The 23,632-nt window shown below is 41.9% G+C and overlaps 1 protein-coding gene across 1 annotated transcript in view; it reads left to right on the top strand.

Moving 5' to 3' along the window:
- The window catches only part of LHCGR (luteinizing hormone/choriogonadotropin receptor), a 52,602-nt gene extending 29,312 nt beyond the window's left edge, over window positions 1-23,290 (top strand). Inside the window, exons 7-11 of the mRNA XM_090280249.1 lie at window positions 8,109-8,177; window positions 13,085-13,159; window positions 14,509-14,694; window positions 17,466-17,546; window positions 21,927-23,290. Coding sequence (XP_090136375.1) covers window positions 8,109-8,177; window positions 13,085-13,159; window positions 14,509-14,694; window positions 17,466-17,546; window positions 21,927-23,073 — 1,558 coding nt within the window. The 3' untranslated portion in view covers window positions 23,074-23,290. The remainder of the gene's footprint in view (window positions 1-8,108; window positions 8,178-13,084; window positions 13,160-14,508; window positions 14,695-17,465; window positions 17,547-21,926) is intronic.
- Window positions 23,291-23,632: the final 342 nt, after the last annotated feature.

Here is a 23,632-nt window from a genome sequence, read left to right as displayed (position 1 = left end):
AAAAGAGGAGAAGGTGGGGAGAGAGAGCACAGGGATTGGATGACCCTGGAATGAAGTAGTTGTGAAGCAAGAGGACAGACCAGCTCAGGGGACTCACTTTTATATCAGTGGATTCTAAAAATTGGTATCAATGGCACACTGCTTTTACTTTGTGCAGGCATCATCCAACACCTATCGTTGTTAGGTTACAAAGTTGTGGCCCCAGCTCAGTGTTTCAATCAAAAGAATACAGAGCAGAAAACAAAATATAAGTTTCAAAATAAGTAAAAGTCTTTACCTGCCACTCTTGGACACCGGGAAGGTGACTGTAGACCCCGGGCAAACTTCCCTACAGTCTTTCTACCCCTCCACTTCTCTCACAACACCACAGTTCTTCTAGCTGCTGACAAAGTGTTTTTGACTCACTGTTACATGTGGATGTGGAACCACTCATTCATCATGCCCCGTCAGAAACAGGTATTTGCAGGGCAAATACTGAGTGGAGGGATACTGCCTGAGTTAGGATTGGGGGGTTTCCATGTCTTTATTGAGAACACAAAAGATATGTAAGATCCATATCCCTGAGTAGTTCAAAATCTCAATGGGAAGAAATATGAAATAATAAAAGAATAATATGAGTCAGTAGATATGCACTGTTAGAGTGTGTGGTACACAGAAATAAAAAGTCTCGGAGAAGTCCTCTCAGGATGGAGAAATCAGAGGAGGCTGCAAGGTGCAGCTAAGACTTGAGTTAGACCTCATAGACTCAGCAGCATCTGTAATATTTATATAGCACTTATTAAATACCTGCACTGTTTTTAAGTACTTTAGAAAAACTCATTTAAGTCTCACAGCAACCCTTTGAGGTAGGGACTATTACCCTCATTTTTAGATGAGGAAACCAAGGCACTGAGAGGTTAATAAATCCCAGTGAGGGGGCAGCATAAGCTAAAGCATGGCTGTGGGAGGAGGAAAACAGGATGAGTCATACTCATTGGGAGTAAACATCCTGTTTAATGAATGGGAAATTCATTTAGATAAATATCTTTACATAAAAAGGAGTGGAAGGGACATTGGACTGCAGAGGGTCTTGAATGCTGGGATAAGGTGTTAAATGCTAGGAAGCAACTGAACAAAAATAGTAATAAGAAACCACCCAATAGAGTTGCCTTTATTCAAAGATCACAAATAGCCAAGACGGCCTTTGATTTTGACCTAAAAATAATCAGGAACCGATAGGTACTCCTCTGAGGCAAATGTACAGTGATGGGAGTGGAGTGGGATAGGAATGAAAGGGCAGAAGACTTGGAGAAATATCAATACAAAAATAATCATACATGGTTTCTATACATTCACAAGACTGGGCCACCCCACCAAACTCACAGAACAACCAAAGATTCCTCTTCACACATCACATTTCAGCATATATACGTAAGAGCTACATAGTGCTTTTATTCGGGGACTATTAATTAATGTTAGTAATGACTTTAAGATGAATAATACCTACCAGCAGGGCATAATTGCCCCACCTCTTAAGTTAATGAGGATTGGAGATCCATCTCCCCCAAAGAGCCCATGGGGGCACTGTGCTTCACCCCTCTCCTCACTCTCAACCCTGCATCTGCAAGGGGAGAGATCAGTTGTTGGCTAGGCGCTTGTTCTCAGCTGAATGGGCCCTTCTGTAAGTGAAGAATCATGTGGCGCACCCCACTGGAAAAGGGTTATTACAGTTAAAGGGGAAAGCCTGATTTTCTCAGCTATGAAGTTCAACTCCCTACTCATAAAATAATGACAGTGAGCCTTCTCTCTTCCTGAGTAGTAGTTTTTGAGATTTTGTTTTTTGTGGAATCTTTCCGGCCTTCCCCCCACCCAGATCTATACCAACTGTGAGCTTATTTAATGAAAACAAAACACTTCACTGGATGCTGGAGAAGCTCAGTGGGGCTCATGCTAAAACTATCCATTATACTCTGATGTTCCTTTACAGCTGTTTGGCTTTGCATTGACTCTCCTCAAGAGGTCACTTTAAAATGCGCCCACCTAGGTAAGCAGGGTTTAGCTGCACAAACTTTAAAATATTCTAGGTCACTGGTCATACCAGTCTCCAAAAGGTGACGACCTTGATTCACATCTGAACTCCACGAGAGAAGGAAAGGTCATGGGAAATAATTTTCTAAGACCTTTCAGAGAAAAGATGCCTGGCAAAGGATGACAACATTTCAGGTTGCACCTGTGACAAGCCACAGTAGAGAAACTGCTTGGCATTGAAATAGAAAGCCTGGATTCTAGCCCTGGCTCTGCAGGCAACCAGCCTTAGTCAGGTCATGCCACTTCGACATACTCTTGTATCTGCCTATTCAATGGGATTATTAATACCTCTGTGTGTAAATTCAATCACATTATATTGTCCGCACTGCACTGCCATAATTAAAAGCTGGCATTCAGCAAGCCGGTGTTTTCAGACCATCCTGAAAACACTGTCACATCATCTCATTCTAAATATTTTTATTTTTAAAATTTTGCCTGATAATTGGAGTCACTCTCCATGTCTTCCCACTGACATATGGAAAGGACAGTACTATAAACCCCCCTATATACCTTACCTAGATTCATTTACTATTAACAGCTTGCCAGACCTACTCCATTTCTATATAGGTAACCATACAAAATACATTTCCTTTTCTCCAAACGATCCAAAGAAGTTTAGACATCATGACACTGCATACTTAAATATTTCAGCATGTTATCTGCCCCAAACAGGGACAGTCTGTATAACTACAATGCCATTACACCTAAGAAAATCAACATGAATTTAATAGCGTTATCCAACCTACAGCCTATACTCAAATGAAAATGTCTTTTATAGATTGTTTTTTAAACTCAGAATCAAATCAAAGTTTGTGTGTTGCATTTTTGCTGTTATGTCTCTAGTCCTCCCAACCTCATCTCCCACTCCACCCCACCCACCCCAAAGTACTGCCCCTTGGCCTTCCTCTGTTCTGTATGACACTGAATGCTTTGAGTTAATTGTCTGGTTTCATCTGAATGTATTGTCATGACTAGACTCCGGTCAACATTCCTGCAAGAACACAACAAAGAAGATGTTATGTCTCTCTCACTGCATGAAACAAGGAGGTATATCATGTCCCACTTTCCCACTCCTTGGCCATTTGATTAAGGTTGTGACTGACAGACCTCTTCATCATAAGGGTGCATATTTCCCTTTGTCATTAATAAGTATATCATGGTGGGATAATTTGAGTTTGTGTGACTATCCTGTGGCTAACAACTCTACATGCAATGGTTTCAGCATCTATTGATTATTCAGTTATTACATAGGAAATTACAAAATGGTCATTTTAATGTCTACCATTCCTCTACATTTATTAGCCAGCACTATTCTGTAAAAAAGAAGTTTCCTTTTTTGCCATTTTTGTCTATCTCTCTCACTCTCTCTTTTGCTCTCTCTCTTTTAAATATCACTATGAAATGTGGATTTTTTATAAATTTATTCAATATGTTATAAGCCATTGTTGTCATCATTTCTTGAGTTCCTGTCATCTTTTTATTGTTACATATGATAAAGTCATGTAAGTTGACAAGGACTTGGCTGAGGTGGAAGAAAACTTAAGAACTCAAGTGCTGCTGAAAAGCAGGAGAATGACCAAATCAGAGAGAGGGATCTCATGCGACAGAGGCTGCACACGCCACAGAAATAGGGGAGTTCTGATGAACTTTCAGAACTAGGGTCCTGGCAGCAGATAGTAGTGACTGATGACAATTTTCCATAAGACCATTGCCAGGGCATCCACTAGAGAAGTGTTTTTATGCACGAGAAATTATTCAAATATAAAAGGACTTCAGCAAAATACCTCATGAAGAAGACAGTGGTGAATTTAGGATCCCTCTTCTTTGAGATAGTGTTTGTATAGTTGTTTGATTAAAATTTGCTTATAGATATAGCACCAAAGGGCATATATTCTAAAATAGTATGCTTTGTCCTTCAGCAATGGGGACCACATTTTGAGACCCTGAGGGTCTATAAACATAAATTAAGCTCTCTTCTTCAAAATCATCCAAAACTAAGTGACTACATGATCCAAGAGAGGACTATGGCAGAACATTACTATAACCCCAGAAATGCTTTTAGAATCCATGAATATTTGTGGTTTGCTATCAGGCAGCATTCAGAATTAAAGTATCATCTGTGGTTAAGTTCTAAAGCCTAAATCTTATTTTGAATAAAAAGGTATAATTCTCTCTGTTTGAATCATAGTTGCTGACATTTGAAAAGAGAACCCAGACAATGCTTTAAAGTAAGGTGTAACTATTATAATAGAGGAGAGAAGGGGGAAATTTCATTTCTATGCCTGTGACAGCATCCTCAAGGCAAAGGAAGCCCTTCTGACACCATGAGGTTTTGGGGAAAAAGTTATCTGAAGTGACTCTCCAGATGTTTTAAAGGGCATAAAGCACTGTGCAGGCATGACAACATGAGGTCTCCCACTTGCATTTGTAATTTCTCCAGACTAAGGCAGCCAGTCTTTTAGTCAAAATAATGCAGTGCACCTATTGTGCGAGTCTGGTAAGAACAGAGATGAAGAGCAGCAGCTGAAAAGGAAACAATGAGCTGTGTTCTTTGGAAAATTGGCACAAGCAGGACCCAAGATATTTTTTAAAAAGACATGAAAATGTCCAAATGCAAAAATGTCAATGAAGCCAACACAGACCAAAGGTGGTTGAGGGCTTTCAGAGACTGTGCACATTTGGGGCAGCCCAGGCCACTGAACTGACCTGCTCCAGCCAGGAGCACAAAGTCCCTAATCCAGTGGAGTTCATTTAAACAGGTGGCTGCATTTTATGGAGATTCTGTCCAGAGCATGGAAAGGGAGACCATTTCCCTCGGTTCTGGTCAGAGAGCTGTAGACCACTGCCAAATATATGAATAACAGGAGCAACACATTAAGTATTTACTGTGTTCAAGAAGCTGTTTCTAAGTGTTTAACATGTTTACTGTTTTAATCCTCACAACAGCCTCTGAGGTCAATACTATTATTATCACCCCTATTTTCAGATTAGGAAATTGAAACACAGAGAAGTTAAATAACTTGCCCAAAGTAAATTCAAGTCATAAGTAGCAGACTGGGATGCAAGCCCAGGCAGCTGGGCTCTGAGCTTGCAGACTTAACTTTGAGGTGGCACTAAGAGTATTGTAAGCCCCACAAAAAAAGCACAAAAGCCTAATAGGTATCAAAACTAGGATCATGAGGACAAAACCTAGCAGTGATGGGGAATGGTATCCAGACAACTGCTAGAGCCTTTGCTTTGCCAAAATCCAAGTAGGGGCTACTTTTCCTTTGTCCACCACACATGTAGCTTTGTCGCTTACAAGGCAGAGCAAGCAATAACAGCACTAGACTCTGCACTCGGAACAACAGACCACCTGATGTGCGTTATGGAAATGATGAGAATTGCGTCAGCCTCTGACCTACCCTAGGGCAAGGGGTCCCAAAGTGGCATGCTCGAGGCTCACTGGGAGAGCTTGCTGTAAGAGCGCATGCTCCTGGATGCCACTACTAGAGTCTGATTCTGTAGGTCTGCAGTGGCCCTGGCCAGCAGGTGTGAGTCTGCATCTTTGGCAAGCATCCAGGTGATTCTGATTCAGTGCCTGGAGGAGAATGCTTTGAGAAACACTGTCCTAGACTCTAATGACTTCAATTTCAAAGAGGTTCAGAGAAAAGATAGGTATGATTCTGTTATCTAATAGAGATTGCTATAAATGCCAAGATGCAGCCAAATGGCAAGATACTGCCAAAGAATAATATTCTAAGTGTAAAATGAAAAAAGAAATTCCAGTGGAATTGAGTGCTAAGGAGGCCAGAAGTTTGTTTGTAATTACACAAGACAACAGGTATAAACCAGTGACCTATTCCCTCAGATTCTATAATACAAATGGAGAAGGAAAATTATTGAAAAACTGGCATCCAATAATCAATTATAGAATATAGTTAAGAGCTAGCATATGAAGCTTAAATTCATAAGGCTTCCCGAAAAAAGCACACGAGAGAAGGGGGAGTCAGGGAAGGCTCTTCCTCCCATGGTCAGATAAGGCTACTGCTCTTCCCAGCCTGACGGCTGAGCTCCTGCTAGGCAGTAGGCATTATAAGAAGCCTGAGCGTTTTGTGGAATGAATTAATATGCTGCCCTGCTCTCTTTGAACTCAGTCTAACAAGGAGACTTTACAAATTATTTCATAACCTCTGTGTTTTCTGAATTTCAGTGACCAAATATCATGCTTCAACGTGAGTCCCATTTCTATTTATTTATATGCTGGCTTGTTTCAAGTGTGCTGTGAGTTGATGGAAAGAAACCACAAAAACAAAAAAAAATACATATTTGTTACACACATATACACTACACACATACACATAGGCCAAGATAACATTCCATGGTTGTTTTATTAAACAAAGCCTGGGGAAACCTTTCTGCTAACAGCCACGTGGAGTGAGAGCAGGTGGAGGATGTGCCTACACTGTTTCTCCAGTCACATCCCCCAGCCTGTCCCTGACATGGCCATGCAGCTGCCAGCAGCCCTGGAAAGGGAAGCCAGGGTCCTGCCAGACACAGGAGTTAAATTATTTTACCACAGCCCTTCCTCACCTGAGTCGTACATCATTGTTAATGAATAACTTATACAAATATTTCCACTTCAGACTGTGGCTTTCAAATGCATTTGACTATAATTTATAGTAAGATATTCATCTTCCACAGACCTGCTTCTTCATCCAACTCATTGAACATATATTTACTATAATCATCCCAGGTGCCAGCCACTGTTCTAGATGCAGAGGATTCTGCAATGAACGGAACAGTTTACATTCTGCTGGAGAAGGCAGACAATGAATAAGTATAATATAATTGTGAGTCGGATGGTGCTAAAGTAACAGAGGAAAAACAAATCAGAGAAAGGGCACAGGGAATGCTGAGATGCTGGGAGGAGGGGAGGATGGTAGTTTAAACAGGGCAGCCAGGAAAAGTCACACTGTGAGTCAAATGCAGCCCTGGAGGAAGAAGGAGAGGGTGTCATCTCACGGAAGAAAAGTAAAAACCACCAGCAAAACTGATGTGCTAGAAGTAGCTACAGACAAAATGTGTTCTGGTCCCATTTTTGCCTCCTGTGGGTTTCAGACAAGTCACTTTCATCTCTGATCCTATTTCCTGGTTTGCAAAATGAAGGGGTGCCACTTGATTCTCTCCAAGTTCCTTTCTGGCTCCAGCACTTCCCAGCATCTGTTTTCTAAGGAGTCTCTGATGTCTTATTCTGGCCAGACATGTATGCCTATGTATGTGTGTGTATATATGTATATAGATGTGTATATGTGTGTGTGTGTGTGTGTGTATACTTATATGTTGATAATATATAAAAATCATGGGCAAAAAAGTCATAAACAGTACTACTCTAATTCTAATCACTTCTATTTTATTTTTTTAAATGCTGATTGCACCCAACTAAATTGATTTCATTATCCACTAATGGGTCTTGAAAGAACTGTTAACAAATATTGAAATCTTGATTGTAAAGCCTGATATAACAACACCAAAACCACACGCTCATTCAAGAAAAAGGATGACTAACTCAACACGGGAGCCTCCCTTCCTCTGCTCCCAGCTTTCAGCAACCTGGAAAGCCTGAATGCCCACACAGGCCTGCAGAAGCAAAGGCAAGACTTGTTAGTCAGCTCTGGCCTCAAATCCCAGTTCTGCCACTGCTTTCTTTGACTTAAGCAAGCTACACAACACTGAGGCTTCGGTTTCTTATCAGGATAATATGGAAATGCTGGTGAAGATTAAGTCATAAAATATATGTAGAATGGCTGGTTAAGTATCTGATACTTAATAAACACTTAAAATTGGTGATGGTGGAGGTATAGTAATGGTGGAGGTGGAAGAAAACTGGAGCAAAAAGAATAGCTTCATTTTACCAGGACCTTGGAATCTAAAATATTAGAGAAACAGAGATAGACATTAGGAATGCCAGTAATTATCTTAGTAATAAGTGCCACATGAGGAAGGACGTATAATTCCAAACTGTTTCTTTCCATCCTAAACCCTCTCTCTTCCCTCTTCAGCAAACTATATGAAAATGGATTTGAAGAAATACAAAGTCATGCGTTCAACGGGACGATGCTGATTTCCCTGTAAGTATGCTTATTTCCCCAGCTCATGAATAAAAATGAAATATTACTCTGGCTACCAGATCACATTCAATTTTCAGCAACTAACTCAGGACAAAAATAAACTTTCAAGTGGCTAGTCCTCCATGTTTCATGCATGTTACTAGGCAACTGGCTGGCTAGAAACCCCAGAGCACCCAGATTTCAAGGATAGATGCAGCCTGGATACATTGAAGTTGACAATTTCCTGAAATATTCAACACCCTTCTTTAGGCTCCTCCATCTCACCGTCTCCCTCTCTAGCCTCTTTGCACAGGTTGAGGGTGCATTAGAAACAGCATGATTTCAGCAAAGAAATTCTTCCCACCGGCCCCACTGCAGAGAAATCGGATAACACCATTTACCAGCTAATCAGCCACAACAGACCCACTCAGAGTGCCATCTCCCTGCTGCTTTGGGGAGGGAGGGGGGTAGGGAGTAGGTTGCTGATTTTCTACAGGGTGAGAGAACCTTGAATTTTCACCACACGTTATTAGAGTCCCCAGTGTTAACAGCTTTTAAGTCAAGGGGAGCATCCCAACCAACTGGTTCCTTCATTGTTCTCAAGCTCTTTCTTTGTATGGCTCCTTTTGTACAAGAGTGGTTCATTCACAAAGCATGTAGGGCAAGAGCTGTTTGAACCATAACATGTACAGGGTGAAGTGATGATCACACTACCCCTGTGTATGATAAAGACTAAGAGCACATGAAAACCTCAACTAAAGTCAAAATAAAGGAAAATAAATGAAAAGGCTTTTATAATAAATAGATCATATAAACTATGGTCTACAAACTTTAACACACATCAGAATAACATGAAAATTGTTAAAACACAGATTCCCAAGCCCCACCCCTAGAGACTTGGGTTCAATGGACCTAGGATAGAGACTCAGATTTTGCAATTTTAACAAGCTCCCAGGAGATGCTGATGATGCTGCTCTGAAATAGAGGAGCATAAGTCTATATTATACTTGTATACTGTATATTTATCTTAACTACGGATACTAAGCAAATACCCTATTATATTGATACCATGCTTTATAGCTTGGGTGGCTAAGAGAACAGATCTCAGAGTCACTGACTGGGACTCTATCTCCAATCCCATTATGTATCAGCTACCTTGGAGAAGTTACTTAACCCATCCAAGCCACAGTGTTCTCATTCATAAAATAGAGCCACTAATAGGCTTGTTTTAAGACTACCACCACTCCCTGAAAATGAAAAGATCTGTTTTTGCATCCTCTGTACTTAATACAGTGCCTGGCACAGAGTAGGTGCTCATTTATTATTTATTACATTTCATAGTTAATTAATTATGAATGAATAAATAATAATTTTAAAAGATTATATTTTTATGCTTTAGCATAGATCTGGCACATACTGAGTGCTCTAGAAATAGAAGCTTTTTAAAAGTTGTCCTTCCTATCATGGAGTAAATTTTCTGTCATTTTCTTGTTGACTTGAATTTAATGAAGGGTTTGCTCGAGCCAATTGAATCTGTTTTTCACAAATATAAATCAGAGGCATATCTCTCTTGGCACAGTCCTCTCAGATGTCTCATTCTGTTAGTCACTCAACAAGTGTCTGCCAAGCAACAGCTGTGTTTAAAGGAACATGCTATATTTTGAGAAAAAATTAATGTGAATAAGCCGTGGTGTTTGCCCCACAGGAGCTTACAGTCCAGGAAGAACCATCTCCACAAAGTAGGCAAACGTACACTAAGTAGTAAGTGAAACAGAAGACAGGGAGAAGGAAATCAGAGGAAGCCTGGGGAGAGAGGTAGGCTTGGAGCTGGGTCTAACTTAGACCTGCAAAGACAGAAGGAAAATGCATTCCAGACAGAGGACAACAAAAGAATGACCCAGGAGGAAGCATGGGGTATGTTCACAGACCAGCAAATAGTACCTTCTAGAAAGTCCTAGTTATAGGATAGGGACAAAGCAAGAAGTGCCTCAGATGCCAGAATGAGGAATTTGGACTCTCTCCTGTAGAAAATGAGAAGCTGTTTAAAGTCCTGGGATGGAAAGTGTGAGAGGGCTGCTGAGAGAAGGGTCACCTTGTAGCAGGAAGGACGGAGGCCGGGAAAGGGCAGTTCAGAGCTAGGGACACACACATCAGGATTGTCTGAATGGAGGGGCAGCTGAAGTCCTTTGTGACTGAGGTCACTTGGACAAGGGGGAAAAATAAGGGGACCAAATATGAAATTTGGGGAAAACAAGGCATGAGGAAGCGAAGCCAAGCAAAAGCAAGCAGGCGGAAGGAGCCGCGGCAAAGTACGTGCTTGGGAGGTCAGGGAAGCTGGGCTGCGGGAGGAAGGGCCGTGGTCAGCACTACTGCCTCGGCTGCCCCAGAGGTACCAAAATGGCTGTGGACTTCAAGGAGTACAATTAGTCAAGATTCTACGTCCTCCTCACCTTGTTGGGCAGAAGAGAGAAACAAGAATGCAAATCAATTTCATTCATTTACTCCGTCAATAAATATTATATTTATTAAGCATCACCAATTGATTAGACGCTATGTTAAGTGCTGGATTGCAATGGTAGGATGGAAACAGTCCCTGCCCTCATGAAGTGTCTGTTCTAGCATAAAAGACAGACTAGAAGTAAATTAATTCCTGCAGGTAGTGACAGATACAATGAAGAAAACCTATCGGTAAGGCCTGTGAGAGTATAGAGGGACACTGACCATAGGCTAGGTCATAGCCTCACCAAGAAAATGATATTTAGGCTGATCCTAAAAGACAACAAGGAGTCCACCATGACAACAGCGAAGAGAAGTGTATCTCAGAAAGTAGCAGCAGCATGTGCAAAGGTCCTGAGTTGGGGGCAGGGAGAAGTTTATAAGCTCCAGGACTTAAGAGGAGGCCAGTGTGGCTGGAGGGTCATCAGCAAGGGGAAGACTGGTGTGCAATAAACCTGGAGACGGAGCAGGAGCGAACCACGCAGAATGGAGAGGCCATGGAAAGGAGTCTGAATTGTCTTCTCGGAACAAGAAGACCCATTGAAGGATGTAAGCACAGAAGAAGGAGTAATTTTCAAAACGGTCAAGCAAAATTTTCAAAATCTATGTTCAGCCCAGTGTCTGACACTTTCCTCATAAATAAGCCTGTCCAAAGTTGTTCAGGACAATGACACCAAAGCTCTGCCAAGTTCTCAAAAACACTAAGGCAGGACAGGGTGGAGAGGAGCAGCACTAGAGGTCGTTCTGAGACACCTGGAGGTGTCTAAGAGTCAGTTCCCATCATTCCTAGAGCACCCCGCTTAGGAAAGCTTTGGGTAGCGTTTGGGGGTTCTCCCACTCTGCTTCAAAAGGTCATCTTGCCTGTGCTTCTTATGCCTGGAGGATCGTGTCACCTGGGAGAGTTCCCAAAAGAGACACCCAGAAAAAATGTGATAGACAAATTTGATATATTTTTTACCAAATTGAATAATGCCAAGTTGTCAGTGTACAGAAAGATCCAAGATAACATGCAGAACGCAGTCATGAAATTTGAAAATTAATTTGACCTGGCTGACATGAGGATTATCTGCTCACAGAGCCCAGTTTCAATGATTTGTGACCATAACTGAACATAATTAAAATAAACCAGATCAGGAAGAAGAGCCACAAAAGCTTGGGAAGAAAATTTCTTTTGATTTAGATTTTAAACAGCAATTGACTCCGACAACCTCATCTTTTTGAAAATGGAAATATACCCAGGGGATGAGACCGACAGGCACATTCTGGTACGAAGGCTGAGGGACTCCAAGGAGAACACTTAGCAGAAGCGTGTGGAAAACAGCCACCCAGGGAGGGACATGCAGTTTTTAAGTGGCAGGCATGTTATGGAGACATGCAGGGAGATGCTGAAGGAGATTTAATGTGATTAGATGAGCCAGATAATTACCTAGGCATCCTGCAGGGGAGGAAGCCTGGGTGTCAGTGCACCTGATGCAGAAGGATCATGCTGCCTCGCTCAAAATCATCACACCAGCAGATGTTTACTGTGCCCTGTCCATGGTTTCCAGAATGCTCTTTGAGTCACTACCCTTCTCTTATAAAAAGAAAATGCTGAAAAGTCTGGCAAGTCTGCACCCAGGGAATCCTCTCCCAGCTCCCTTGTCCACCCGGAGACACCAGCATGAGGGCCCAGACAGGAGGCTGCTCTGCAGGGCCGGCCTGAACTGTTCCTGGGTAGCTCACCCTGAGCTGCTTTGAGTTAAAGGGAGCAGAAGCCCCCAGGCAGTCACTGCCTTAGCAGCCTTGGGCCTTTGCCACAGGCTTAAGGGCAGTGGCCCTGAACCCTTTTGCTTCCATAACGTGCACACGTAGTGATCATCACACACACAGCACAGACCAGCGAGGCACCCAGGTGATGGGACAGTTTTCTGCACAGCCTGTGCTTCCTCCCCTTCCTCACCCACGGAGAAAGGGCAGGGAAGGAGTCGCTTTGAACAAACCCTACTTTTTGTAAGTACGGTTTTTGCAAACCTCAGTATATCACTAGTAAATTCTGAGACCTCCAAGGTCAGGACTGCCGAGAGCCTTGGTACAGGGCACGCTGCATGTCCGCCCTTCAGCCTTGAACACTGGAGCAGCGTCTTCACCGTCGCCCAGCTGTCCGATAGCAATCTTCCAAAACTCCAGGACAGGAGGGGTGAGTACTTGTAGTTGCAGGACAAAGGGTTCCATCGAGTAGCGGACGTCACAGAGGAAAGGTGGGGCCAAACGCACACTCACAGTTTCACCGTTTCGCCAAGCACTAGCACGCCTTTTCCCACTTTACACACAGTGCCCCCCTGCACCCTCGAACCCTGAGCACCGGCACAGGCCGGTCCAAACCTGAGTGTACACGGCTACGACTGGTTACACAAGAGGTGCAAACTCCACTAAGGACACATCCTTCCCTGCAGGGACCTGAAGGGAAACACACACCTGAAGAAGATGCACAGTGGAGCCTTCCGGGGGGCCACGGGGCCCACCACCCTGTAAGTACAGCACACCTGCCACCCTGCCTCCCCTCCCCACCCAGTGCACTCCAACAGGCCTGCTTAGGGGGGCCAGCCACATCACCCCCAGCCTGGTTGGTGGGGCATCAGCCTCACCAGGCCGGGAGGTGTAAACAGCGGAAACGGTTGCCTCTCAGCTCTGGAGGCTGGAAGTCTGCAGTCAAGGCGTCAGCAGGGCTGGTTCCTTCTAGGCTGTGAGGGAAGGGTCTGTTCCAGGCCTATCTTCTTACTGCCGGTAGTTCCTTCTGGTTGTGGCAGAATAATTCCAATCTTTACATGGCACTCTGTGTATGTGTGTGTCACCAATTTTCCCTCTTTTTATAAGGATACCAGTCATACTGGATTAGGACCCATCCTAATGAACTCATTTTAACTTGATTGCCTCTGTAAAGACCCTACTTCCAGATAATGTCACGTTCTGAGGTCCTGGGGGTTAAAACTTCAACATCTGCATCTGGAGAGACACAACCAAACCTGTAACACTAACTGCGGAGGCCGGCTCGTGTGCACAGAGAGGCGCTGCACTGCTTGGGAGCACTTCATGGGCCAGCAGCAGCAGCAGCCACTTAGAAGATGGGCACAATTTTTAAATTTCCACTGACCACCCTTCCTCCTCACTATTAACTGGTGCGGAGTTTTCTTGGACATTGCCTCAAGTCTAGAAAAATCCAAGGAGTTCAGGACTTTGTTTACAAAACCTGAGCTTTCCGCACAGTTCTGCCTGCATGGCCGAGTTTGCTTGCTGCGGACTGATGAACCCAGCCTGCCCCTACAGAACACGCATTCTGCTTCCCAGGTAGATGCCGGCTAACACCACGCAGCAGCTCTTAATAGCATAACCAGCCTGTGCGTCATGAAAATCTACCCTGCAGGGCTTGATCAATCAAAGACAAGGCATCTGAAGCCCTGAGTAGTGCCCCTGGGGTAGAGCACAAAAGCTGATGTCACTGCATGCGCCTGCTGTCTCCTAAAGCAGGTAGTTATTTCACTTCTGCTAAGTGGAGAGAGGTAGAGGGAGGGAGAGAGGGGGAGACAGCAATCAGGAGAGAGAGAGAGAGAGAAGCTAATGAATGTATGACGGGTACAAGGAGTTATACTCAACCTTGAAAAGAATAATGAGGTGCATATAAGAAAAAAACACAGACTAGCTTTTTGAATTTAGATCTTAATGAGAGTATCTAAAATGGAAAATCAGGGGAAAGGCAAGATGAAGAAAAGATTCCTCAGAACCTAGAAAGATGCTATTGTTCAAAGGAGGTTTCATTCTATGGATCAAATAAATGTATAAAATAAATACATAAAAAGCCTTGCTCCCTTTTCTTTTTCAGGGATGTTTCTTCCACCAAACTGCAGGCCCTGCCTAGCTATGGGCTGGAGTCCATTCAGAAGCTAATTGCCACATCATCCTATTCTCTAAAAACATTGCCATCAAGAGAAAAATTTACTAGTCTCCAGGATGCCATATTGACTTACCCCAGCCACTGCTGTGCTTTTAGAAACTTGCCAACAAAAGAGTAAGTAAAAAACAAAAGGTAAAGCCTGCCAAGCTGTGGCAGAAACTCAGACATCAAAACAGTCAACTGGTCGACAGCTCCCTGCCTTTTCACTCCCTGCCTTCTAGACCATTTTTAGGTAGACAGGAAGAAAAGGAACCATCCTGGTTCCTCCTGCCAACCGTTTCCAAAGAGTTAGTTTACCCTGCAGCAAGAACATCTTTGTACCCTATCTTGAGCTAATTGAATTATAGCCTTAAATTATTAGGTTATAATAGCAGCTGCAAAATGAATACAAAACTGGCATCTCAAAGATCAATTAGCTCTAATCCTTACCAGACAGCATAATTTCTAAAGAAGTGGGAAGTGGCCTCAGGAGGGTAAATTTTACCTAATGTCTAAATCTTTAATTAAAAATAGACAAAAGCCCTACAGAAGGTTTTTGTTTAAGCTATTTCTCTCACAGCAGAAGACCATATTCTGTTTCAGACAGAATCCTAGCTCCCTACGGATCAGTTTAGGGAACAAGAAGGGCCCAAGTTTCTGGCTGGTTTGTGTTCAGTGAGGGACATTTTACTGATTCAGCCAACTCACTTCATTCCAGAATGGACTGGCAGAGAGTGCAGGATTTCATTCTTTCCTCAAAGCATTGCTTTCCAGACTTTTTTTTTTTACTGAGATACATAGTAAAAAATACCTTTTTACACTGCAACCCAGTGCACATCACATATGTAACTGAAATAAAACAAAGCAATACTTAACTTTTTTCATGTAGTATACCGTGATATTTTCTTGTCTGTTTTACTCTGTTCCATTTCATGGTAGTGGTTTGTTTGGGGGTGCTCTGAGAGCACAGAGGAAGCATTCCTAAGTGGGAGCAGGGCTCATGCAAGGCTTCCTGAGAAAGTGATTGAGCCTTGAAGAACAGGTGGGAGCTGGCTAGACAGTTGTGGGGAAAAGCATGCCAAAAAGACAAAATAGTTCGTGTGAAGGCTCAAAGACAAGAGGCAGTAGGATGAAAGTCATTCAGAAAAGCTGGAACCAGAAGACTTCTGGGTACATGGAAAAAGGTGAGTGAGGAATGGAAACAAGAGAGGGGTGAGCCATGATGGGCTCTGAGTGCCAGGCCAAGTTCTCTACAGGATAGAGCACCATTGAAGAAGTTAAAGCAAAATTACCCAGATTTCCTTTTGTAAAATATCACTGTGGCAGCAGGATGGAAGTTGGGCTGGAAGTGAGCAAAGCTGGTGAGAGACCAACCAGTCAGTTTCTGACAAAGCTGATTCTGGACAACACTTTTGTAGCAAATAGGTCACATCCCTTCTGAAATTACCGGCCTTCAAAAACTTTAGTTCAGGGGCTTTTTATTCCAACAGATGAAAGGAAACTATCTCTAGGTATAAAAAAGGGGGAGTAGATTATGCAATTGTGTGCCAGTATCAAAGTGTAACGGGTATGTAGTCACACAGGGGTTGTCTTGGTTCGGATTAACTGACTCCTTCCATAGCCCTAAGGCTCGAAACCTTGAACACTAGTAAGGATGCAAGCCTGGAGCTGGGCCAGTGGGATGTTTGCGCAATCTCTGAGTCACCCCGTGCCCTGCAGCTGCTAAGTCTGGATAATGCTCACAGCTGCCTGGGCACAGGGCCCCAAAGACCTCCTTGGTATCTGTGATTAAAATTCCAAAGAAGATGGAGTACACAGAACCCAGTGCTATTATCTGAAGGACAAGAACAACCACATTTCGTGTTAAGTGTAGATTGGTTCACACAGAATTTTAGTGTCAGATAAGAGACAGCATCTCTCTCTCTCTCTCTCTCTCTCTCTCTCTCTCTCTCTCTGTCTCTCTCTGTCTCTCTCTCTCTCTCTCTCTCTCTCTCTCTCTCTCTCTCTCTCTCTCTCACACACACACACACACACACACACACACATACATTTGATCCAAATTTCAAGATGTATAATCCTCACCCCAAATAACAAGCTGATTAATTTTTTAAAGTAAGTCCAGTAGGTCTAAACAGTTCTGATACATCCTCCATTTTCCTGCTTCTATATAGTCATTCATAAAATGAATTGTCTTATTAATATCAGGGAAGAAGAGTACATAGAAATGTCCAGTTCGGATTGCCTCATTTCTCCTTCCTCCTTAGGAAAGGCTGAGGTTCTCACAGCCTGCTCTCCTTTCTTCTATTTCATCATCAACTTTTTCTTTTTTACTCCCCTTGGTTTCACTTTAGGAACATAAGTATAGGCCTTCTTTTAATACCTTGGCATTTCCCCCCTCTCTATTGGCTAAAGTGCTTAAAGGGAAAGATGAAGGAAAAGGGAACACCTACATATACTCCTACACATAACTGAAAAAGCAGAAAATTCGCATAATGATGTGAGGTCCAGCATCTTCAAATCCCTACAAAAGAGATTCCCAGTTACAATTCAGTGAGAGTGAGGAGAGTGATGAGGAGCAAACCTTAATACACCATAAATGTGGCTTTTAGTGAGCATCAAAAAATCTGTGATTCGATATGACAAATTTAAGTTTTTTTTCATCTCTAGAGCCCACATAAAACACTTAGCATTCCGAAGTATTTTATCAAAGCTGGAAGCACTCTAATGACAATTCAGAAACCTTTACTCTCTCCCTAGGAAGCTTTTCAGCTAGGACAATGGTGCAGCACACAAAGCTGGTGTAATGGGTAAAGAATTTGGATGAACAAAGCATAAATAGACATGATCAAATTTAGTTTAAAAGACCAAAATCTCACTGCTTTCTTTTTCCACCTTTTCTCTTTCAGGCAGAATTTTTTATTTTCCATTTTTGAAAACTTTTCCAAACAATGTGAAAGCACAGCAAGGAAACCAGATAATAAAACATTGTAAGTATTTGCATGCAAAGAAACTCGGGAAGCCATATCTCATTCTGTGCACCCCTTATTATTATCAATGCCAACAACTTTCTTTTGATAAAAGTCTTGGTTGGGGGGATGTTTGCAAAGCATTTTGTAATAGTTTTAAAATGAGAACTTTTCTTTGCAAGTGGCATCCAGTTGATCAGGTATCTCATTCAACTTGTTAAAAAAAAAACCTCTAAATAAGTACCTAGATGTTCATTCTACAATTATGTTATTCTCCTCAGAAATTCAAGTTATATTTGCAAGTATTTTAATGTTATTAAGGGCTTGTTTAAACAATAACTTCATTTGTAGGCATTTTCACTAGTCATATGGTCAGCATCCCATGAAGATTAACTGATGGCAATGCAGCTTCTAGAAGTAGTCACTTCCTTCAAAGAGACTTGGGCCACCTTGACCACCCCATTCTGGAGTTTACTGCCTGAATGCTATCACTAACATACACTGGATGGGAGCTCTACTTCCATTCAACTGACTGACACTTTTAAGCATTCCTCCTGGCTGCCTTGGCATCTCACATACCTTCAAGTGTAAAAAAGCATGCCTAAACAGTAACGCCAGCATTCCCACATCACATTTTCTGCGATTTAGAAGTTCTCTCATTCCCCCCACGTGTCCTTTAGGCTACACAACCAGCTGCCCTTCTAAGAAGCCTTGCCAATCTCCATTCCCTCTTCTATAACTTTTTTCTTCCTCCTCCCTGACCCCCATCAATCTACAAGTTATCAAAGGGCAGCAGGGTAGTATGATGGAAGGGCCCTGGGCTTCCAGTCTCCTCAGAGTTGGATGTGAATCCTTGGCAGTAATGTTCCTGCACTGCTAGGTATTCCTGAAAAAGATTTACCTTTTTTGAGCCTTTTTTTCCTCATCTCTAAGGAACAGCAGAAATATTATATGGCTTTCAAAGCTATGAGACTGAAAGGAGTTGAAGAATATGACAGCTTCGAGGGGACATTATAAATATTATACCCTGTATCCTCCTTTTCTTTTTCTTTTTATTAGGTCTGTCCCCATCTGGCCTCCAGTGTTCCTTCCCTCACCCTTCCCACTCTTCCCTCTTGATATCCTTTCAATCAGTCACTTTATGTGTTACTCTTTTTCAACCATATGGATTGTTTTGTTTTTTTTCCTCATCAACAGGAAGGCACTTCTGGGTATAATCAATGGTAGTATCAAGGGGTGGTGTGGGGGATGGGGAGATTTCAGTTCCCTCTCAAAAATCGTCATTAGCCCCCATTGCAAGCCTTCCCAAATGAGTATAAAATCTTAAGCTTGCTAACACTGCTTTAGAACAAGTCCCCTAATCTCCAGCATCCCCAAAACTACCTGAAATATATAATTTAATTTTTTTAAAGTGTGCTTCCTGCAAAATCATTTTTATGATAAATCACCTTTCTCCCCTTCCCACCAGATTGCTATGCCTGAGTGTCTAGAGTTTAGACATTCTAGAGTCAGCCACTAAGCCTTACCTGCTCTCTCCAAAATATCACGGTATTCTTACTGCTCAGGCTGGCCCCATTGTTTTCCTAAAACTCTATCTAGTCTTTTCTCCTTTCTTTGTTCATAGTGATTGGAGCAGTGGTGCTACTGCTTCTCCTTCCTCTGACTCAATATTGCTAAGCCTATGTGAGTCCATTCACATTCCCTGCATAAGCCTTCAGTACTAACCACAGCTCCAGGCTGGGTTTGGTCAGTAAGCATGCTGTTGCCCTCTGGAGCCATCCCAGGACACAAAAGTAAGTAGCAGCAGATGCATATTTGGTCTGAAGATAAATTACCCAGGAGAAAATTGCCAGATATATGCACAGTGGCACAAAAAGAAAAAAGAAAAAGAAGGACAAAGGACCAGAGGAGTGGGAGAAGGCATATGCTTGACCTCTTGATATTAAACTTATTCAGAAATAAATACCTGGCAGAATTTTTAGAAGTTTGAATTAGAAGCTAAAGTAGTTTTGGTAAGGGGAAAGGAATAAGGAAAATTAAGGCAGCAATAGTTGGAAAGTTTTCACTTGATTTAATAAAGGCTATTATTTTGTAGTGATCACCGAGGAAACTTGCTTAAATGCAGATTCCTGGGCTCTGTCCCTAGAAAGTTTGATTCGGGGTTTGAAGTAAAGCCAGGAATTTGTATTTTACAAACACCCTGGTGATTCTGATGGAAGTGGTTCAAGGACCACACTTTGAAAACACTGACCAGGAGATGGAGAAGCAGAGGAAAGGGCTCTGGACTCTGAGTGTGAAGACTTAACGCTGCCACTAGTGCCTAATGCTGAGGGATCTTAGGCAAACCACTTACCTGCTTGGTTTCCTTACCAATAAAATGAGGGGTTCATGAGATGGTCTTAAGGACCTAATGTGAAGGCATAACCTATTTTCTTTAATCATTTATAACCACCCTATCTCTTTGAAGATTAAAAATAGGTAACTAGATTGATGTGCATGAAATGAGGACAAACAAATGGGCTTATATTTAATAATAAAGCAGGTGAGGTTCCTTTGCCGTCTTCTGTGCATAGCAGCAGTCCTTCTCCCATTCCAAATCGGTTTCTATGAACCCTGGAACCTTTTTAAAGTGCCAGGTCATAGATTTATTTCCTTTTCTTTTTTTAAATCTGTGTTCTTTCCCTTCAGTAATTGTATTGCTCAAACATCATTTCATCCACTCACTGAATTAGGTACACACTTCCTTACATAGAAAGTGATAAGCTAGAGCTTTGAAAGCAGAGAAATATCCTCTCTTAATGTGTGAGGAACTGTCAAGTGAAATACATAATTGTAATGGTCCTGACAAAAAAAAAATTATGCCCAGTTCTCCAGCTCTCAAGATTATAGCAGCAGACTGTGGGCAAAGAGGAAATCTGTGGCACTCATGTGCATCATACTGTATGCAGTGATTGTCACTGTATACTCTCAATTCCTCTCAGAGCCAGGACTACCCTGGTTTATTCATTCCACAAAAATATCCAAATAGATATTCTGAGCCACAACTGTGTGAGGCACCAAGATTTTAGAAATAAATAAAATTTAGTCCCCTGCTTTCAAGGAGCTCATAAGCCATTAAAGCAGACATGCATCATCAAGTAATGACAATAATGGTTTGACAACTACAATAGTACGTAAGCACAGCCACAGCAGAGAGAAGGGGTAATAAACTACTTGAAGGTGTATAATCAAGAAAGAGGATCACAGAGGAGTTTCTCTTTATGGATGAGGAGGAATTCATCAGAAAGATGAGAGGAAGGAAGAAGAAACAGCACATACATTCAAAGACAGACAATGAAACAGAACTTACTCTGAGAGCCACAAGTCACTTCATGTGACCAAAAGGACAATTGCACAGGGGATTTGCGAGGTAATTATAAGAATCCCTAATATTTGCTGAGCACTTAATATGTCAGGATTTATTCTAAACATTCTACATGTGTTAACGCATTTAATCCTTAGCACGACCCTAACAAGGAAGATAGGATTATTATCCTTATGTGGCAAAGGAAGAATGTGAAGCACAGAGACGTACTTAAGAAAGGCCATTCCAGGAGGAGTGGACAGATGGACTGGGTGACAGCTAAAATTAGAGGAAAGATGCCAGGAAGAAAATGGATGTAATTGTCCCTTAAAAGAAGATGAAAACCTGAACTCAAACAGTAGCAACGGGTTGGGAGGAAGGGCGTGGCAGAGGTGGGACTGTTTCTTCACTAGGAACAGAGTTCCTCTTCAATGCACTCTGAATTTCACTTATACCCCTAAGGAGTATCTATTTTCACAATTTCTTCCTATTGTCCATGACTATATTCTTTCTCATCCTCTAGGGTTAGCAAACCATCCTAGTTTCTGTTTCTCTCTGGGCTATTCAGTCAGCAGGGACTAAGGTGCAAGCAAGTGCCCCACTAGCTGACTACATTCAACAGTGTAAGCCTTCCAGTCCCCTTTGTGTTCTACCACAAACAGCTTCGTAGCACTTTGGGTGGCAACTGAATGAGATAAACAACTAAGGAAATGCCAAGAAAGAATTCTTTTTGATTTAGCAAGTATACTGTGTTGTCTCTAAATTTGTTTTCCAAAGAAAATCATCCTCTATAAATAGCTTAAGTCTTAGCATCAATGTATAAAATCTATATATAAAAAAGTCTAAACGGTTTTATATTCCATTCTTAAGAAGCTCCTACATCAATTCAGAGTTCTCAGATAATTTAACAAATAAATGTAAGACTGAGACTGTTGTGCCTTTGTTCCCTTTTGCTTCTTAGGCTTTAAATAAACACTAAGGATGATTGTTAATTATTTTTAAATCAGAATCATAAAAATCCCTTAAGTTTACATTGAGCCTAAATATTCTTCTTACAGTTATTCTGCCATCTTTGCTGAGAGTGAACTGAATGGCTGGGATTATGACCATGATATCTGCTCACCCAAGACAGTCCGATGTTCTCCTGAACCAGATGCTTTTAATCCCTGTGAAGATATTATGGGCTATGACTTTCTTAGGGTCCTGATTTGGCTGATTAATATCCTAGCCATCATGGGAAACATGACTGTCCTCTTTGTTCTCCTGACCAGTCATTATAAACTGACAGTGCCCCGCTTTCTCATGTGCAATCTCTCCTTTGCAGACTTTTGTATGGGGCTCTATCTGCTGCTCATTGCCTCAGTTGATTCCCAAACCAAAGGCCAGTATTATAACCATGCCATAGACTGGCAAACAGGAAGTGGGTGCGGCACTGCTGGCTTTTTCACTGTATTTGCAAGTGAACTTTCTGTCTACACCCTCACAGTCATCACACTAGAAAGATGGCACACCATCACCTATGCTGTTCAGCTGGACCACAAGCTACGATTAAGACACGCCATTCCAATTATGCTTGGAGGATGGCTCTTTGCTACTCTAATTGCCATGTTGCCCCTTGTGGGTGTCAGCAATTACATGAAGGTTAGCATTTGCCTCCCCATGGATGTGGAAACCACTCTCTCACAAGTCTACATATTAACCATCCTGATACTCAACGTAGTGGCCTTCATCATAATTTGTGCTTGCTATATTAAAATTTATTTTGCAGTTCAAAATCCAGAGCTGATGGCTACCAACAAAGATACAAAGATTGCTAAGAAAATGGCAGTTCTCGTCTTCACTGATTTCACCTGCATGGCACCGATCTCTTTTTTTGCCATCTCAGCTGCCTTCAAAGTGCCCCTTATCACAGTGACCAACTCTAAAGTCTTACTGGTTCTTTTTTATCCTGTCAATTCTTGTGCCAATCCATTTCTGTATGCGGTTTTCACTAAGGCATTCCAGAGGGATTTCTTTCTGCTGCTGAGCAAATTCGGCTGCTGTAAACGCCGGGCTGAGCTTCACAGAAGAAAGGATTTTTCAGCTTATACCTCCAACTGCAAAAATGGCTTCACTGGGTCAAATAAGCCTTCCCAGTCTACTCTGAAGCTGAATACATTGCATTGTCAATATACAGTGGACAAAACTTGTTGTAAAGGGTGTTAACTGTTACATCAGTAACCACGTTATTGAACTAAATTATCTGTACCAGTAATTTGAACGAAGAGTTGGTTTTAGGAAGTTATTATTCTTAGGCACATTAGGAAAGAAAGACCTAGACCTAGTTCAAAGTATGGTGCATGACCATCACCAGTCTAAAAACTACATGTCATTGTTACATGATGACATACAATACAGAAGATGAGGGTGTTTATAAACTTTTATTGCAGTTTTGACAGAGTAATTTTATGTCTGTTGGCTCTACTACTTAAAAAAATAAGTTGACATTTTATCTGTCTTTTTTTCTGATTTCATCTTTGTAGCAATTTGTCTTGCATTTTACAAAAATATTAGTCCATAACAGGTTTGAAATTTAAAATAACCATCCTTTTCCTCAGATAGTTTGAAAAACACACTCTAGAGATGCACCATCCAATCTGGTAGCCACTAGGCACATGTAGCTAAATTTAAATTAAATTATAAATGTAGTTCCTCAGTTGCACTAGCCACATTTCAAATGCTCAACAACCTCACATGCCTAGTGGTTACCATACTGGACAATACA

The sequence above is a fragment of the Furipterus horrens genome, unplaced genomic scaffold, assembly GCF_987537825.1.
Source record: "Furipterus horrens unplaced genomic scaffold, mFurHor1.1.pri manual_scaffold_6, whole genome shotgun sequence".
NCBI classification, from domain to species: Eukaryota; Metazoa; Chordata; class Mammalia; order Chiroptera; family Furipteridae; genus Furipterus; species Furipterus horrens.
This window is presented reverse-complemented; position numbering and strand designations above follow the sequence as displayed.